A 16,134-nucleotide genomic window follows, 5' to 3' on the forward strand; every position below is an offset into this window, starting at 1 on the left:
GGGCCCACCGGGCAAGCCGCGATCCAAATGCCACCATCGTCGTCGCCGTTCTTGGGAAACGCAAATGACCACCACCGGTGCGGCCGCCGTCACCGCCAGCTGGCAGCCGAAAACTGTTGTAAAACACCGTTTTATTGACATTTTGTACGTAGTTTCATCGCTTCCACGGCCTGCTCGGAGCTCGCGTCGAAAGGAATCGCGCGGAGAGCCCAACAGGCCCAATCCGAGCAGGCTCCTAGCGCTAGAGCGACACCGAACAAGTGACAGCGCAACGAAACGTGAAGCGAGAGACGAAGAAAAAAACGGCACGAAACGGCGTGCGGAGCGCCAACTTGAAGCGAGACTTCAACGACCGGCCAAACGGGTAACGGCTTCCGTTAATTTAGTGACAAATTATACACTATTAACTCCGCCGCAATCGTTAGAAAATTTGATGGTAATAATTAATCTGTACGCTAATAAAAACAAACGATCTGTTTCGCCCCGCGTTCGCCCCCCGTTCCGGTAACTAGTGGCGGCGGTAGCAAGTGAAATTCGTGTGCCTTGGAGGTGGTAATCTGCTTGCCGGGCCAGGGGCCCCGAGTACAAATTGGTCACTCTCTTTTCGATTGGCCGACAACACGTCTAGTGTCATGCTCTAAGACGATTAATGTTGCACCGCGACGACAGCTCGGGTTCGGGCGAGACACGCGTAAAGTGCCACATCCGGTAGCCGCGAGTCGGATAACTTAATTTCGGGTGGCACTTTCGAATGCCGATCGGACGATTCGACCAGCGTTTGCACCACTGAATGGATCGCTGCTGCAGGCTAATGCCGTTTTGCTGGCCTCTCCAAGCTCGGGCAGCACTGACCCAACATAAATTACGATTCCGTGCTTTTATTTCCCCTGAATAGAGAGGCAAACGAGGACTTAATTAGTCGCATGCGAGATGCGGATTAATAAAACTAATGAACGCATTCCGCACATTCCGGTGGCCGAAAGATGGTCACAATTAAGTTCTTGTTGTGCCCGACCACAACCGATTCTGATGCATTATCCATGCCCACAGGACATTAGCTAGTAAAACGGGGCAGTAAAACGGTAGATCCTACGGCGATGGTGAAGACATCAAGGCTGTTATTAATTAATTGACGACGGCGGCAACGGCATTTTATGAGCCCGAGGATGAGGATATTGGTAAATAAAATCCGCTTTCGGAAATTAAAATCCGGTGGCCGTATGACCGTAATTAAGGCGAAGAGCGTTCGAATAATTAAACCCCCAACCGACCGCAAATCGAATTACCCAGAGCTCTAGGAGCATTAAATTTATTAACCATAGTAGAATGGGACGGATTAAAGGCATGACCGCTTGCATCCTATCAACAACAACCTTCGGACGTGGGCGATCGCCGCCCGGGAGTCCTTCGCCCATCGGCCGGTTAATTGTTTCCAAATTCCTCACCCAACAGCTTCCCAGCTGATAAAGATAACGATATGAGCGATATACGTATATTGTATAACACGCCCGATCTTTATTTTACTTCCCCGGCGTGCATCGAATTTTATTGCTTTCGCCATCAACGCTCGGCCCGATTCGCGATCCGTCGCGACACACGCGGACGCGGACCGATTGGCGATTTCTGGCACATTAAACATCAAACGGTACAGAAATGGGAACACGTTAAGGACGGGCCTCGAGCCCGCCGAGCCCATCACGGACACATTCGGGGACTCCCCAAATGCGTCGCGTCGCCGATTGCGTCGATGCATTTTGGGTTCCCCCCGTGGAGGGAAGGACCCCCAGGAAAGGAACGGATGGCTTAAAGCCTGCAGCATGCACACACGCTGGCCTCACCCAAATTCATTTTAGTATCCGTTCGCTCGTTTATTTATTTGCGATTTTTCTTCTCTGCTCAATTTATATGTGTTTTTTGCATTTCGTGGCTCTCTCTCGCCCCTTTTATTATTACTATTTGGCGTTCGACCATTTGCCATCGCCGTCGTCGTCGCCGTCGTCGTCGCCGTCGCCGTCGTGGTCGTCACGTTATATCGCTCTATAAAAAGGTAGTAAAAACACCAGAAATGTTTTTCTCATCTCCGCTGGAATTACTATCCTGTGTCCGACGTTTTTATTCTCGGTTTGCGGTGTTTTTTTCTCTCCCCCTCCCCCACCCCTGTGTTCTGTGCTCCTTTCTTGTGATTCGAATATTTTTTCCGCCTTCTTACTGTCGCGGTCCCCCGCCTGGCCTGGCTCGGTTCTGTTTACTTTCCTATCTTGCATCGAGCTCCCACCGAGGGGCGCAGCATAAGAGGAGATGACGGAGGCGCAGCGAGCGAACGAAACCGAGAATACAAAAAAAAAACCACACAGAAAAATGGACCCCCTGATACTCCGATTGGAAGAGTGCAAATTATATGCACATAATAATTTTACGGACTTTGGCGCTGGCCGCGGCCTGAGAACGCGGCCCGAAAACCGAACCCGACCGACCCTGACCGCGGGAGTGAGCGAGAGAAGATTTATACGGCGGCGGCGTTAACTATCGATCGTCAGGATGCCAGCCGTCAGGAAGCGGCCGATCGTACTGGCCGCCCCGGCGACTATCAACCGCGCCAGGAATTCGACTGTTTGTCGATATTATTTTTTAATGCCTTCTGCCCCTCGCGGCCACTCTCACGGGCAGAAGGGCACGGAACGCACACACTAACCTACTCCGGCCCGGCCCCGATGAGGTGATATATTGGGCGGCTCATAAAGTCCAGTTATATCCTTGGCACATGCACCGCCTGCGAACCGGTTCGCGATGCAGGTTTTATTCCCGTTTTTTTTTTTTTTTTTCGCTCTCGCTCCCTTCATGATCCCGGTTTCGGTGTTTGCTTCCATGTGGTTCTCAAATAAATCGGTAAATAATCGCAAGCCCCAGCAATCGGGGGTCTCTAAAAGCTTAACTAAAAGGCCCCCGGCGGCCGGCGTTCCGAAAGGCGGCCCGGAGTCGAATCGTTCCGATTAGGAAAGGCGGCAGACGGCAGAGGCCGATATGGCTTCGCGGGTCGTCGGCGATCGGTTGATGGCTTTGGCCGGGCAAAAGATTTGGCTCCAACGGGAGGAGTGGCGGGCGTTCGAGAGGATCGGCGTTTTGACGATCCGATTCGAGCCGATTTTGTCGGCTTTATGTCGGACGCACCGTGCGGCCGCCTGATGGACAGTGGACACTGTGAGTTTTGGGTCCCTATTAACGTGTTTACTTAGAATTTGCATTTTATCGTTCAACATGGCGCGTTGGTCTACAGAAACCATGCGAATCGTGGCGTAAGCTAGATTCAAATCAATAATTAACAAGCACAAACTATTCGTAGTCGAGCTGTGCGACTTTTGCCCACTGTGCAGCACCTCGGCCAATTCGCAAATGGACCAACCAACAGACCGACGAAGAAAAAAAAACCAGCGGAAACGGAGCCTTGTTGAGCCTGTGAAGCGTTCACGCGTTCGGCATGCAATCGAGCGCGACACTTTCCTCGTCGAATGGGCCGGTGCATATAAAGATTATGGTCCCGAAACGGGCCATCAAGAAGAGGAAACCAGCATAAAGGGGCCACACTTTTTTTTTTGCGCGCGCGAACAGCGGCCACCAAGCACGGACCGTCTGTCGGATGATTAGCCGGATGATTGAGACAGCTCCGGCCGTGGCCCCCGCGACCTGGCCCTCACACCGACCGGAGCAACCTTTCGCGCGTTCGAAATATGGGCTATTTGGCGGCACTCTTAGTTGCCGGTCTTAGTGGCCATTTTCTCCCCGCGTCTTCTCACGTGCCGCACTCGGAATTAGCCCAACCGAAATCAAACAGTCCGCCGGCCGGCCAGGCTCAAAAGTGTCCCTCCCGGGAACTGACCCGGAATCGGCGGGTCCGGATTTGCGTAGGCTTTTCCTGGGATCCCATCAGCGCGGACGACAGAAAGTTCGCCGAAAGTGGGTCCGTTTCGGGTGTGGTCTAATCGTTCGATCGGCTCATGCGGATTGCGGCTAAGGTTGCGGCCAACAGTCCGGAAAGCTGCACACGACGCGCCTCGGTGCTCCCTCTCCACGGCATTCCAGCGGCCGTAACGATCATCGTGGGATTACGAACGTGAGCAGTGCGCGAACATTAGGCTCTGCACACCGAACACAATGGCCGCTGGAGGAATCAGTGGCTTTACGGCGGCCATTTCTCGGCTCGGGACGGGCACCCCACGAGAGGCTATTTGCCTATTTCATAGCCTAAATGATCTTCCGATCTCCATTTTCGTTTACGACGCTTTCGGATAGGCCACGGGCCGGTTCGAAGCGCTTCGAAGTGCATGATGCACCCCCAAACGAGACAGTAACACCTACGTCCCGGCTCGCAAGCATCAAGGTCTGATCATTACATTTTATGACACCCTCTCCACCTCCGACACTGCACGATCGGCTGCTCGATTTCTCTCTCTCTCTCGCTCTTCAACAACACTGCCCAAAATCACGACGCTAATCCATTTATGGTGCCAATAATTTTCCAGCTTTACATCGGCTGACCCCTCGCGTCCGCGATGCACTTCCCGCGCCCGGCCCGGAGTGAGGTAATTTGGAAGCTCCAACCGATTCGGCGGCCCTGGCGCACTGGTTAACAAGTTCCCCGAACCACGCGGCGTTAGAGGATTGGCTCGCTATCCCCCCGCCTTCGCGCGGCTTTTCACTCCTTTTAATCCTTTCTGGCGCTCCGCCGGGCCGGCCCCGCGGGGCCGGTCAGTGGCCACCGGTCGAATCCAGCTCCCGAAGCCAACGATGGGGACCCAATGGGTTTCAAATTGCTGTTTGTTTTTTTCCCGCTTCGTTTCGTTTCGTTTCGCATTTCCAGTTCTAACGACGAGTTATGGGAAATCTATAATTTAGGTAACATCTTTGTCGTATAGAATCGTAGACGCAGCGCCCTAGACCCGCACCAGAGCGAGCGCGATGCGCAAGAACTCATAACCATAACCGGACGGCCGCGAAGGCTTTTAGAGGCGGCTAACTAATGGCCGGGCCGAAAATGGGCGACCGAAACGGGGTATCCTGCATCACTCATTCTAACGACCGATTTTTCGGCCCGACCTCGCCCCGCGACGACGGGGTCGGTGGTGGCTTCTTCGGCAGGCGCGTCGCGAGAATTAGAAGCTTCCAGTGGTCGGACTGCCCCGCCAACCGTTAAGGATCCGATAGCTAGCACCGGACCTGGCGGCGGCCCCCGGTAAGATATATTGTAACGGTTATTGTTATTGCAGCCAACGACGGAACGCCTGTAGTTGGTGTTGCTGGCTGGCCCCCGGGGGCACCGGGGGCAGTGGGAATTTGAAATTTGTTTCGCACCGACACGACGCACGAATCGAAGATCAATTCAAAAGCGCCGCCCCGACCGGGGTGCGGAAACCGGATGCGATGGCTCCAAACGGGGGTCTGGCAGCAGAAGCAGAGGAGCCCTCCCACAGGTGGGGGCACAGAAGGAAGCAGGCCACATTATCGGCCATTGGCCCGCTCGTTGGCGATGGTGTGATTTTAGATGACATTTAGTAAAGTGATACTCGCACTCGATCACCATTATCTAATGGTTTTCGAAACGATCGCCAGTAACGGGTAGCGGGTGGCGGGCAGGGGGCCAGGAATGGGTTGATGGGCTGATCGGTCAGCGAATCTTGCGCAGAGGCAGTTTGGTTTTTGTTCCACGATGGGAATGGTCCGAAATGCACCAATCGCACCACGTTGTGTCATATTTTATTGATAACGAACGAATCGGTTTGATAATTTGAAATATAAACTAGGAAGTGATAGTGATCACTACTTCGACACGCATTGAAATGCGAAGGAATCCAACAATAAACGATCCGTGGACTTTGTACGGTTGGCGAAGAACCACGCAGTACTTTCGATTCCCAAAGTCGCTTTCGGTAGTTTACTTGCACTCTGCAAGCGTTTGTTCTTGTTGCAAATGTTATATATGTTGACCAAAGTGATAACGTATCAGAACAGCACAAAAAACGCATAGCATTTACGAAACAATAGAACAAGTACAAAATAACGTAACGCACCAGACATGGAATAACGGTTTGAATTTGAAAATGATTTAGTATGAAAAGAGCCACCTATTGGTTGATGTGCTCCTCGCCAGAGGTCGCTCCAGTCACCGGTTCGTGTCGCGGATGTTTTCGAATTCGGAGACTTTTTTGCATGTGTGCGTGAATTCACATTTGACAGATGAATCATCAGTCGATTGGTGAGAATTTGTTTGTTTACATTCTGCTGCCGGATTCGCAGTGCAAACTTTCTTCGCTTTTCAATTGTGAAGTGTTTTATACGAAATTAATCCTAAAGCGCCACCAAAATGGATATTAGCCGCATGCCTAACGAAAGGAAACTCTACCTGTGCAAATGGTACTTCAAAGGTATGCAAAATGCATTTTTCGTGCGACTACAAAGTTGCTAACCTTTGTTGCCGTGTTCCGTATTTCAGCTGGACTCGCATTGCTACCCTTTCTGTGGTCCATCAATTCGGTATGGTTCTTCAATGATGCTTTTCGGAAGCCGGCCTACGATGAGCAAAAGGAAATCAAGAAATGTAACACTCCCATTCCCGATGGCTTACTGGCGGTGGTTTAATTTGTTGATTGTTTCCGCTCCCGTCTAGATGTGATATTTTCGATTGTGGGAACGTTGGTGTGGCTCGTGGCGATTGTTTCCTGGGTGGTCACGTTCCAGCTGAAACGTGAAACGTGGGGTGAATTCGCAGACAACATCAGTTTCCTTGTCCCTCTCGGAAGGGCGTAGACCCGATGGCGCAACCGCAGCAGCAGCACTCTCACAAACCTCATCCATTAATTTAACCACCATTTCTCGCTAATTAAATAATACGTAAAATATTAAAATCTTTGTGGTGTTTTGAAAGATTGCAGCGAATAGTTCCAAATTGAGAAAAAGCACGTTACGGAAAACCTTTTTTCCAATCATGTCTTAAACGGAGCTACCTGTTGCACACGAAACACGTTATTCGAATTGTAGTTAGCAACCATCGCCAATGGTTTCTAAGTTACCGTAAAAAGCAAGGAATACGTTGTTTACCCGTCGTATTGGCCTACATTGTGAATTTTTCATTCCGTCACAAGACTGAATTCGTCTCCGCAGCGTGATTGTTCCCGATGGCCACTATCAACATGGAGAAAACGAACCGTTCGAAGCAAATATCCATCGTGCCGAAAAATGCCTACGGTTTGCGGACGGACATCATGGGTTTGCACTTTACGCTGAAGCAGGAAATCATCTATCCGGTGGCGGGTGTTCTTAGCATTCACGATTTTGTGTCGAACAAGCAAAAATTTTTAAGGTACAACTCTCCTAACCGTTTAAGGCGATATTTGATCACGACTTTGTCTCCCTCTTCATTAGGTTTCCCCAAAATAGCCACCCGGAACGGATAGTCATCAGCCCGAACCGGAAGTTCCTGGCCATCGTCGAGCGCACGAACGATAAGTAAGTAGGTCACGGAAAGCGACCTTTTCGAATGTCTTACCATATTCTCGTCCTCCAGCAAATCGATGGTCAATGTGTATGAAATTGAAACACTGCGAAAACGGAAGACCCTCCAGCTGCCACCGGACTGTCCCAATACGCAAATCGGCAACATCTGCTTCACGCATGATTCGCGCGGTGTTGCCGTCCTTTCCGTCGAACCGGACGCGTTTTTATCGATCTTTTCTTTCGATAAAAACGACTCACTCATCATCGGGCGCGCGTCAAACTCGAGTCAACAGGGCCAAGCGATCTATTTGTCCTGCAACCCGAACGATGCCACGATCGTAGCCGTCGGTGGATTCTATATGCTCAAGATTATGAACCGCACGGATAAGGGCTTTGGACAGATCGGAACAATCAAGGGGGATGATTTACTCATTACCTCGATGACTTGGCTTTCGTCGGAGGTACTGGCAGCGGGTACGGCGGAAACTGAGATTATTTTCGTGGAGTCCGGCGAACTGAAGATCAAACAGCGTGCGGACGAGATCGAGACGGTCGATCTGTCGGGTGAGGGTGACCTGGAGCTAGTGACGACGCCGGCGGAAGTGGCTGGCCTGAAGCACGATCACGTTCTGTGTCTGACGCAATTCGAAAAGGGTTTCCTGTACGCCATCCACAACGTGGTGCACGTGTTCGAGCGTGAGACGAACTACAACTTTCGCAAGAAGTCGATCATCCGCATACCGGTCACTCTGTACGAGGAGAACCTGTACAAGATCGTAAACGTGGCCGTTAACCAGGAGCAGGACACGATCGTGGTGGCTACCCTACACTCGCAGCTCTACATCGGTATGCTGATCGTACCGGAAACGCTCAAGATCAGCGAGCTAGTGTTTCAGCATCTGGGTGAACCGTTGCACATTGACGGCATCATCGGGATGGCCGTCTGCTCCTGGAAACCGATTGTCATGACCGCATGTAAGTTGTGTCAGGAAAGTTGAACGTAAAACGTCGATTCAATCTTGCTTTCTTTCATAAGCCCGCGATCTAACGATTCGCGTGTGGAACTACGAGACGATGAAGGTGGAGCTGGTGAAAAAGTATCAAATCGAGATCGGTGTGATCGCCCTCCATCCGTCGGGATTTTTTGCGGCCGTTGGCTTCATCGATCTGCTGCGTTTGCTGCAGATACAGCTGGACGATCTGAAGGAGACGAAAAGCTTCAACCTGGCCAACTGTACGCAGTTACAGTTCTCGAACCTGGGCCACCTGTTGGCCGCAGCACACGGGAAAACAATCACGCTCGTGTGCATCTTCACGTTCGAGGTGCTGCAAACGCTAAAGGGACACAATGGCAGCATACTTAGTCTGTCGTGGTCAACGGACGATGCATTCTTGACGTCCGGCGGAAACGATGGTGCAATCTACAAGTGGAACATTGTGACCGGCGAGCGATTGGAGGAGGTGGTCCAGAAAGGGATCCAGTACCGCTCGTTGGCCCTCACCAGTGATGCGCACTCGGTGTACTCGATTACCAACACGGGCCTTATACGGGAGGTTGCTAAATCTGATATTGTAAGCCACGTCGCGTTCTACGTGGAACGAGGATGACCACTTATGATTTGCTATGTTTTCTTTCGTAGGCCCGTGAATTTAAAATTCCCGACCTTACACCCCTCACCGATATGGCCTTAGCGCGCTCGGATGCCATTCTGTTCGTTGGCAGCATCAAAGGCCATCTGTATAACGTGCAACTTCCGCTGGTGGACACCAGCAGCGGCAACTGCACCAACTTCCGCTTCTTCAACACGAAGGTGACGAAAATCTGCATCACCTACGACGACTGTACGCTCATTACGGCGGCCGACGACGGGACGCTGATCGTGTGGCATATTTTGAACAACGAGGGCAAAACGGCCCGCCATGCGCCAGAGTTGGGTCGCTGCTCAGACGTTTTGATCGCCCGCCAGGAGCTAATCGAGAAGAACGAAGCGATCAGCACGCTCGAGATGCGCATCCAGCAGCAGAGCATGGAATTCCAGTACAAGATGAAGCAAGGCGATGCGTTCCACTCGGAGCAGATGCGAGACATCCACAAGGACTACTGTGCCGCCATCGAAAACTTGAAGGTAACGAATGTTTGAGTGTGAGAAAACGTTCATTTTCGTTGATTTATTGCGCGTCTGTTTCGAGTTTAGAGAAAGAACATAGAAATGGAGCAGGCACACACGGAGGAGTTTCATCTGATCACGGCCAGCATCTCGCAGGCGAAGGAAGAACACCAGAAGGAGATGATGGACTTTGAGGCTCAGTTCCACGAAAAGATCATCCTGGAGTACGACAAGCTGACGGCGTTGAAGAGCAAGATGGACGCGATGCGCGAGGACTACGAAGTGAAGCTGCGCCGCTCGGCTGGCTGTCTGCAGGACACGATCGGTAAGCAGGTGCCTGTGAGCCTGCGCCGCCGATCTCTAAAACTGTCCCCAATTCTTCGCAGAATCGATGGAAGCCGACCAGAAGCGACTACTGAACGACAAGCAGGAGATCATTGAGAATCTCCTGAAAGACATGGACCGCAAGAGAGCCGAATTCGACGAGTACTGTCGACAGGTGGACGTGGACAACGATCGGCACAAGGTGGAGCTGCAGCTGCAGTACGAAAAGAAGCTCCAGGAGGAGGAAGAGAACTCGATCAAGTGGCGCGGTGAGGCGGGTGTGTTGAAGAAAAAGTTCTCCACTCTGAGCCGCGAATCGGAAACGTACCGGAAGGAGATCGAAACAATGCAAGCCCAGCACGGCAAGTTTCAGGCAAGCATCCGGCAGCACCAGCGCGAGATCGAAGGGCTGCTCAAGGAGGTGGCCGACCGCGATGCGACGATACGCGACAAGGATCGGAAAGTGTACGAGTTGGGCAAGAAAAATGGCGAACTGGAAAAGTACAAGCAGGTTCTGTCGCTGAAAATCAACGAGCTGAAGGCACAGATCGAACCAAAGGACCGCGAAATCAAGGAGAAGAAGGAATTCATCCTCGAGATGGAAAAGAAGCTCGAAGAGCTACAGCAAACCAACAAGCAGTACGAGCTGCAGCTACAGGAACTGCGCGATAAATACTACGGTATCGATCTCGAGCTGCGCAAAGAGCGAGGCCGGTTCCGCAACGCCAAGGCACAGTACCAACGGGTGTGCGGTGAGATCTACAACGTTTCCGGCCTGATCCAGCGCCCGGAAGAGCTGAAGCGCAGCGTAAAGGAGCTGTGCCACCGCTACTCGGAGGACAAAGAGCTTCAGAAATCGCTGGCCCTAGATGAGGACGTACAGAACGAGTTCCTGAGACAGCGCGAGTACCTGGAGCGGTTGACGAAGAGCGCGAAGCAGAAGAGTGGCCAACGGAAGGATACGGGCGAATCGTTGAAGTTGATGAAGGAAAACATGGAACTACTGGGCGAGCTGAACAAACTGCGCGAGCTACTGAACGAGAAGCAGCGGGCCTGCACGAGGATGGAAGCGTTGCTGGGGCTTTCCAGTAAAGCCATCTCTCCGCGCGAGGCCAAAGAGAAGCTGGAGAAAGCGGTTGCGGTGAGTAGCGTAGCGTTAGTTCCTTTGCTCCGTCGCTGGCTCGTACAGTCGCTGACAAGCACCGTCATCTTCGTGCTCGGTGCGAACGATGGCACAGAGTGCATCGCGCAAGCAGGAACCGGTGCAACCTTCCTCGAGCAGAGGATCGGAATGTTTCTGCTTCGCCCGCCAATAGCCCGCGAGCTGTTCCTCGGATTGCGCAAAGCGACGCACGAGACCACCGAGGGACTCCAGGCTGAGGTCGCTCAGTTGATAGTAGTCTTTGAAAGAGTACGCCCGGAACCAGGTCGGTCGGCGATCGGGCGTTAAGTTTGCTGCGGTTAGATTGTAGACCCAGGTTTCTTGCTCAATCGGATCCTGTGCTTGTTGTTGGGCGATAGAAAGAGACGAAGGATCGATATTAGCTTCGAGGACCGATTGCAAAGAGGACGCTCCAAATACTCACGAAACTGAGCGGGTCAAACTGGAACACTTTGTAGTTCGGATTTAGCTTCGTAAACGTCGTAGTCGATCCTCCATTCCACGCAACACTGATCGGCCGCGACGGATCGTTGCGTGCATAGTAGAGATTGAACTCATCCACGTGCGAGTGGCCATTGAACTGTGCCGCGATGATGTGTGCAAAGCGTTCCACAATCTTTCGATACTCACGTGTCCACCCGATGAAACACGAATCGTCGTACGAGGGCACGTGTGCGAGAATGTGAACCCGCTCGTTGGCCCGTTCGGCTTCCAGCAGCGTATCGTGTAGCCACTGCAGTTGCGGCAGGAAGTAGTCGAGTGAGTAAAACAACCAAAAGTTGTGCACAAAGCACGGATTGTTGTTCAGACCGATCAACCGCACACCGTACGGGGTTCGAACGGTGTAGTAACCTCCTTCGGCGAGGGTTGCGCGCACTTTGTCCATTGGTAGCCAGTCGGCCCACTGACGGATGATGAAGTTGTACAGGTAGTCCGTCCGCAGGGCTGCGGTGACCGTGTGAGGTGCGTACAGATTGGCGGGATGCGATTCGTGGTTACCGAGGATCGGGTAGATCGGTACACCGGGGAACGTGCGCTTCATCAGGTCGAACACTTGCCGCATGTCGTCCTCGTTCGTCTCGACCGTAGTGTTCCACGTGAAATGGTGCACGATGTCCCCGGTGAAGTAGATCGCATCGATGTGTGCGTGCTGGGCTCGGATGTGTTCCATCGCGTCCACCACCCCGTGCCAGGGAGTGTCGCAGTCCCGATAGTCTCCCCAATAACCGGCTGCCGTACTGTCGTTAGCCGACGGAAGATCCGGCAGCACACGACAGCATGCTTCGGCCCGGCAGTCCGCATTCACTCCCACCACGTACTCCGGATCGTAGTGGATGTCGGTCAAGTGGACGATCGTTAGTGGATGTGTCGCACCCTGCGTGTTATCCTTTCTTGAACACTGTCCATTAGCGGCACCTCGTTTGTGATCACGCCGCCACACAGGCGACGTGTCCTGCAGAGGGACTTGATTTGAGATCGCGACACTGCGGTAAGCATCCGGTGCGGTGATGCTCCGTCCATCACGCACACAATCCAACTCCTGCAAATACACCTGGCAAATGTCTTCCGGCTCGGGGAACGGCCGTCGGTTCTCGAGCACGTACTCAATTACGTCCCCATTTAGACCGATCACTCCGTCGCACAAATAAGCCTTGAAGCCGAGGAGTCGACACAAACGGCCAGCGATCGTCCGCACTCGCTCGGTGCGCCCTGTTGCGGCCACCGTTTCGTTGTACAAACTCAGGAACAGATACGAGCTGGACATGCACAGTAGACAGCGAGCCGAGTTGCGTGCCCGGGCGAATCCATCGATGAGAAAGTTGCCACTCAACCGCTCGCGGTAATCGGGCAGAAGCTCGAAGAACGGAACAATCTCCGCCGGATGCTCTGATGCGTCGATGTATGGCCGAATCCTTGGCAGAAGATCTTGATTGTATTGCGCTGAAAATAAGTGTGTGATAAGAGAAGGGGTGATGTAAAGAGGGACTTGTCACTTACCTAAATCGATCCGGTATGGAGTTCCCCTCGGAGAACCGTTTGTGGCGGCCACCGTGGGGCCAGCCAGCAAGAAGAGAGACCCCACAGCAGTCAACACCACCACGGCCACGGCTAACATTTCGTAACAGCTGCAGAGATACTCCGTAACACGGACGATCACCGACTGATTTTCGAAGTCAAGCGAGGCTCGATAACCTTTCCGAATGGAAGCTCCCAATCTCTCTCTATCTCTCTTCGTCGTTGCCGAGTCACCGAACGGAACAAACACATCGATCGACGGTTACGCCATTTTTTACTCGAAAAGCTCAAATTGGCGAAGCACCCCGTTCGATCGGATTCTACCGGCCCGACGATAATGATATGCGAAGGTAAAGCATACGGCAATTGACCCGTGAAATTCCTCCGACCCCGTGCTGGCAGCATGTCTAGCTATGCTGCACGCGTTCTAGGTCAGTGTCAGGAAGGGTTCGTGGGCGAAGTAACAAGCCTCGACGTGATCGCTTGTGATAGTAGTGATCTTCTCATTGCGCGGGAAAAATCCCAACTACCCATCCGTCAAGGATTGTTTGATGTGCGCCATCGTTTGGTTTATGATTATGCTCCAACGCCATGTAACGTGAAAACGCATTTATGCAAATGCGATCGCGCCGGGCGACCGCAACCGCGTGTGGGGTGTGTTTCGTTGGTTGGGTTATGCTAATATTCGGGGAGGGACGCCAACTGTGCGTATCTTGAGTAAGTACACTGATTAGAGGCTGATCGTCGGTTATTAAGTTTAATCATTACACTTTAAATTGTATTTCCCACCCGTGCGAGGCCCGTTTCTGAGTGAACCGTAAACTGACCCGCTTATCGCATTGCTTCGTCTGTTTGCTCTGGATCCACAGGATCGTGACGCCATTGAAGCGCAGCACCGCGAACAAGTCACCAAGCTGGAAGACGTAATCCGCACACTGTCGGCCGAAAATCAAACGCTGCGAGCGGAGATGATCGCCCAAAGTCAGACCCGCAAACTACCGCCTGTCGGATGTAATCTCGCTGCCAGCAAGTGAAGTGACGATAAATATTATTTATTCCTTGTTTCCCGGTGTAAAACACAAATACAAAATTCACATCGCACAAAACGACGAATGATACTCTAACGGCAAATGAACGAACAATGGCGCGTGATTGGAAAACTCGAAAGGATGGCATTAATTTAGTGATTAGCGATGGACGGTGGACTGATGGAGCACGCTTGCGGTAATAAATAGCTTCGATTTAGATACAAAGAGAATGTTTGTAAAAGATTGTACTTGATAGCAGTGGAAAAATGCTCTCTCTCTCACACACAGAAAGCCTTTCGGCCATTGTTGTTCGCGTGGCGGCGTTAAACCTACGAGTTGGATTGGGTTATCTTTTAAAAAGTAATAATAAATAAACGCATATAAAAAGGACGATTTACGATTCACCGGCAACCTGCGGTCAGTCGGCGCGACGTGAAGGGACCACTCAGAAGTACCCGGCTGCGTGGTTAATACTGGGGTCGACCCGAATGGCCGAGACGGACGCGATCCGGGCGGCCGCACTAGCCAGAGCTCCCTTTTGGTTCGTCGGCGAGTCGGTGCAGATCGAAACCTTCGTCCAGCACCGCTCGTCACTCGACTTCCGTACCGCGTCCAGCACCGCCTGCACGTACAGTCCGTCTTCGAAGGTGGCCGCCGCCTGTACCGGTTCCTTGATCCATCCCGCGCTCTCCTTGTTCGGGTGGAATGCATCCCGCAGTGCCCCAACCAACTTGCAGAGCCCCTTCACGTAGGGCCTCGGCAGCACGGTGTCCTGACCGCCGGGCGAAAACTGCAAATCCTGCACATCCACGTACAGCATCTCCTCCTTGATAGTGCCGGTGTCCCCGTTGCGCCGGTGGCCGACAAGATCGCCACCGCGCACCGTCAAGTGACCATTCGGACCGTACACGACCACCTCCTGCTGGAAGGAGTTGTTCGACAGGTGGCAGTTCACGTTGACCGTCACGAGCGTCCCCGGGCCACCGTTGCCCCCTTCGAGCTCCATCTGGAACATGCAAAAGTCCGGTGCCGTGATGCGCCGTATGCCCGCGATCCCGTTCACTTGCTGCACGTACGTTCGCACCGTTCCGTGCACGCGGATCGCCTTGCGCTCGGTCAGAAACTTAACCAAATCGATCACATGGCTTCCGACGAGATTGAGCGCTCCGCCACCCATCGTCTCATCGCACAGCCAATCGTACCTTGTCCGGAACAGCGATCCCATGCGCACTTTCACGTCGATCAGCGACAGGTCGGAGGCCGGGCCGAGGTAACCCTCGTGGATGGCTCGCCGCATGTGTGCGATCGCGGGCAGAAAGCGCAGCGAGTGGTTCACGATCGAGATTAGTGTCGGATAGTACTGGCAGGCGCGCACCATCTTCAGTGCATCGGTCTGCAACAACGTCATGGGTTTGTCGCAGACGACGTGCTTCCCGATGCCAAGGGCCTTTACCGAAATCTGAGAGTGCAGATACGGTGGGCAGGTGATAAACACGAGGTCAACGTCCTTCCGAAGCAGCACATCGTCGATCTTGGCCGTGTGGAACGGTATCCGGAGCTCCTGGGCCGCCTGCTCCGCCTCCTTCAGCGTGCGGCCCCAGATGGCCACGATGTTGAAGCCCTTGTCACGCAATATCGGCACCAGAACATGCGTCACTTCGCCCGTCCCGAACATTCCGATTCCGGGAAGCATTTTTGCGGGCCACGGTGTCAACACACACAACACGCGCGAAAGCTATCGAGCCGATAAGGCACGAAATCACGGCCGTTCCGCCTATTGCTTCTTGCTACGCACTTAACATAACATTTTATTTTTGCCTTTTTTTCAACTCGCATAAAATGTAAACAAATCAGAGCGAAACACGCTAACGCTTCACTGTCACCGGCGACGTTACGAAGCGTTAGGTCTGAACGCTTCACATACGATTTTCAAACGCGGCGTTAACTGCGAAAGAAAATCCGCTGATGTTCCGATTCCGCTGATTCGGTGTGCCAATTTCCGCTATTCTTT

At 52.7% G+C, this 16,134-nt stretch overlaps 4 protein-coding genes across 5 annotated transcripts; 2 read left to right on the forward strand and 2 right to left on the reverse strand.

Moving 5' to 3' along the window:
- The first annotated feature begins 6,278 nt into the window (after window positions 1–6,278).
- LOC131210693 (gamma-secretase subunit pen-2) lies at window positions 6,279–6,919 on the forward strand. Its single transcript, XM_058203974.1, has 3 exons — window positions 6,279–6,416; window positions 6,485–6,589; window positions 6,659–6,919. Exons 1-3 carry the CDS (start codon window positions 6,356–6,358, stop codon window positions 6,796–6,798), a joined length of 306 nt encoding a protein of 101 aa, XP_058059957.1. The 5' UTR covers window positions 6,279–6,355; the 3' UTR covers window positions 6,799–6,919.
- Window positions 6,920–7,181: 262 nt separating this feature from the next.
- On the forward strand, window positions 7,182–14,512 carry LOC131211234 (cilia- and flagella-associated protein 57). Of its 2 annotated transcripts, XR_009156889.1 has the most exons (9): window positions 7,182–7,351; window positions 7,414–7,497; window positions 7,556–8,460; window positions 8,522–9,057; window positions 9,126–9,611; window positions 9,681–9,918; window positions 9,980–11,058; window positions 13,965–14,319; window positions 14,412–14,512. XR_009156889.1 is itself a non-coding variant. In XM_058204636.1 (8 exons), the coding sequence occupies exons 1-8, from the start codon at window positions 7,182–7,184 to the stop codon at window positions 14,127–14,129; spliced, it is 3,663 nt and encodes a 1,220-aa protein (XP_058060619.1). In that variant the 3' UTR covers window positions 14,130–14,493. The 2 variants fall into 2 exon arrangements, 1 of the variants encoding a protein (XP_058060619.1); XM_058204636.1 differs by having other exon boundaries at window positions 13,965–14,493.
- Window positions 9,635–13,229, reverse strand: LOC131211236 (sphingomyelin phosphodiesterase 1-like). The gene is made up of 3 exons (XM_058204637.1): window positions 13,078–13,229; window positions 11,504–13,020; window positions 9,635–11,415 (listed from the first exon to the last, which is right to left on the reverse strand). Exons 1-3 carry the CDS (start codon window positions 13,193–13,195, stop codon window positions 11,074–11,076), a joined length of 1,977 nt encoding a protein of 658 aa, XP_058060620.1. The 5' UTR covers window positions 13,196–13,229; the 3' UTR covers window positions 9,635–11,073.
- On the reverse strand, window positions 14,091–15,910 carry LOC131211237 (glucose-fructose oxidoreductase domain-containing protein 1). Its single transcript, XM_058204638.1, has one exon. The coding sequence runs from the start codon at window positions 15,814–15,816 to the stop codon at window positions 14,569–14,571; it is 1,248 nt and encodes a 415-aa protein (XP_058060621.1). The 5' UTR covers window positions 15,817–15,910; the 3' UTR covers window positions 14,091–14,568.
- Window positions 15,911–16,134: the final 224 nt, after the last annotated feature.

This window comes from Anopheles bellator, chromosome 2, assembly GCF_943735745.2.
Source record: "Anopheles bellator chromosome 2, idAnoBellAS_SP24_06.2, whole genome shotgun sequence".
Taxonomy (NCBI): Eukaryota; Metazoa; Arthropoda; class Insecta; order Diptera; family Culicidae; genus Anopheles; species Anopheles bellator.

Bases quoted from the DNA above. Each gene is read 5' to 3' on its own strand.
- LOC131210693 (XM_058203974.1), top strand. From the start codon at position 6,356: ATGGATATTAGCCGCATGCCTAACGAAAGGAAACTCTACCTGTGCAAA. The intron at 6,417-6,484 runs GTATGCAAAATG...TCCGTATTTCAG, and splicing joins GTGCAAATGGTACTTCAAAG to CTGGACTCGCATTGCTACCC. The intron at 6,590-6,658 runs GTAACACTCCCA...GCTCCCGTCTAG, and splicing joins GCAAAAGGAAATCAAGAAAT to ATGTGATATTTTCGATTGTG.
- LOC131211234 (XM_058204636.1), top strand. From the start codon at position 7,182: ATGGAGAAAACGAACCGTTCGAAGCAAATATCCATCGTGCCGAAAAAT. The intron at 8,461-8,521 runs GTAAGTTGTGTC...TTCTTTCATAAG, and splicing joins ACCGATTGTCATGACCGCAT to CCCGCGATCTAACGATTCGC. The intron at 11,059-13,964 runs GTGAGTAGCGTA...CTGGATCCACAG, and splicing joins AGCTGGAGAAAGCGGTTGCG to GATCGTGACGCCATTGAAGC.
- LOC131211236 (XM_058204637.1), bottom strand. From the start codon at position 13,195: ATGTTAGCCGTGGCCGTGGTGGTGTTGACTGCTGTGGGGTCTCTCTTC. The intron at 13,021-13,077 runs GTAAGTGACAAG...ACTTATTTTCAG, and splicing joins TCCATACCGGATCGATTTAG to CGCAATACAATCAAGATCTT. The intron at 11,416-11,503 runs GTGAGTATTTGG...CAACAAGCACAG, and splicing joins AGTTTGACCCGCTCAGTTTC to GATCCGATTGAGCAAGAAAC.
- LOC131211237 (XM_058204638.1), bottom strand. From the start codon at position 15,816: ATGCTTCCCGGAATCGGAATGTTCGGGACGGGCGAAGTGACGCATGTT.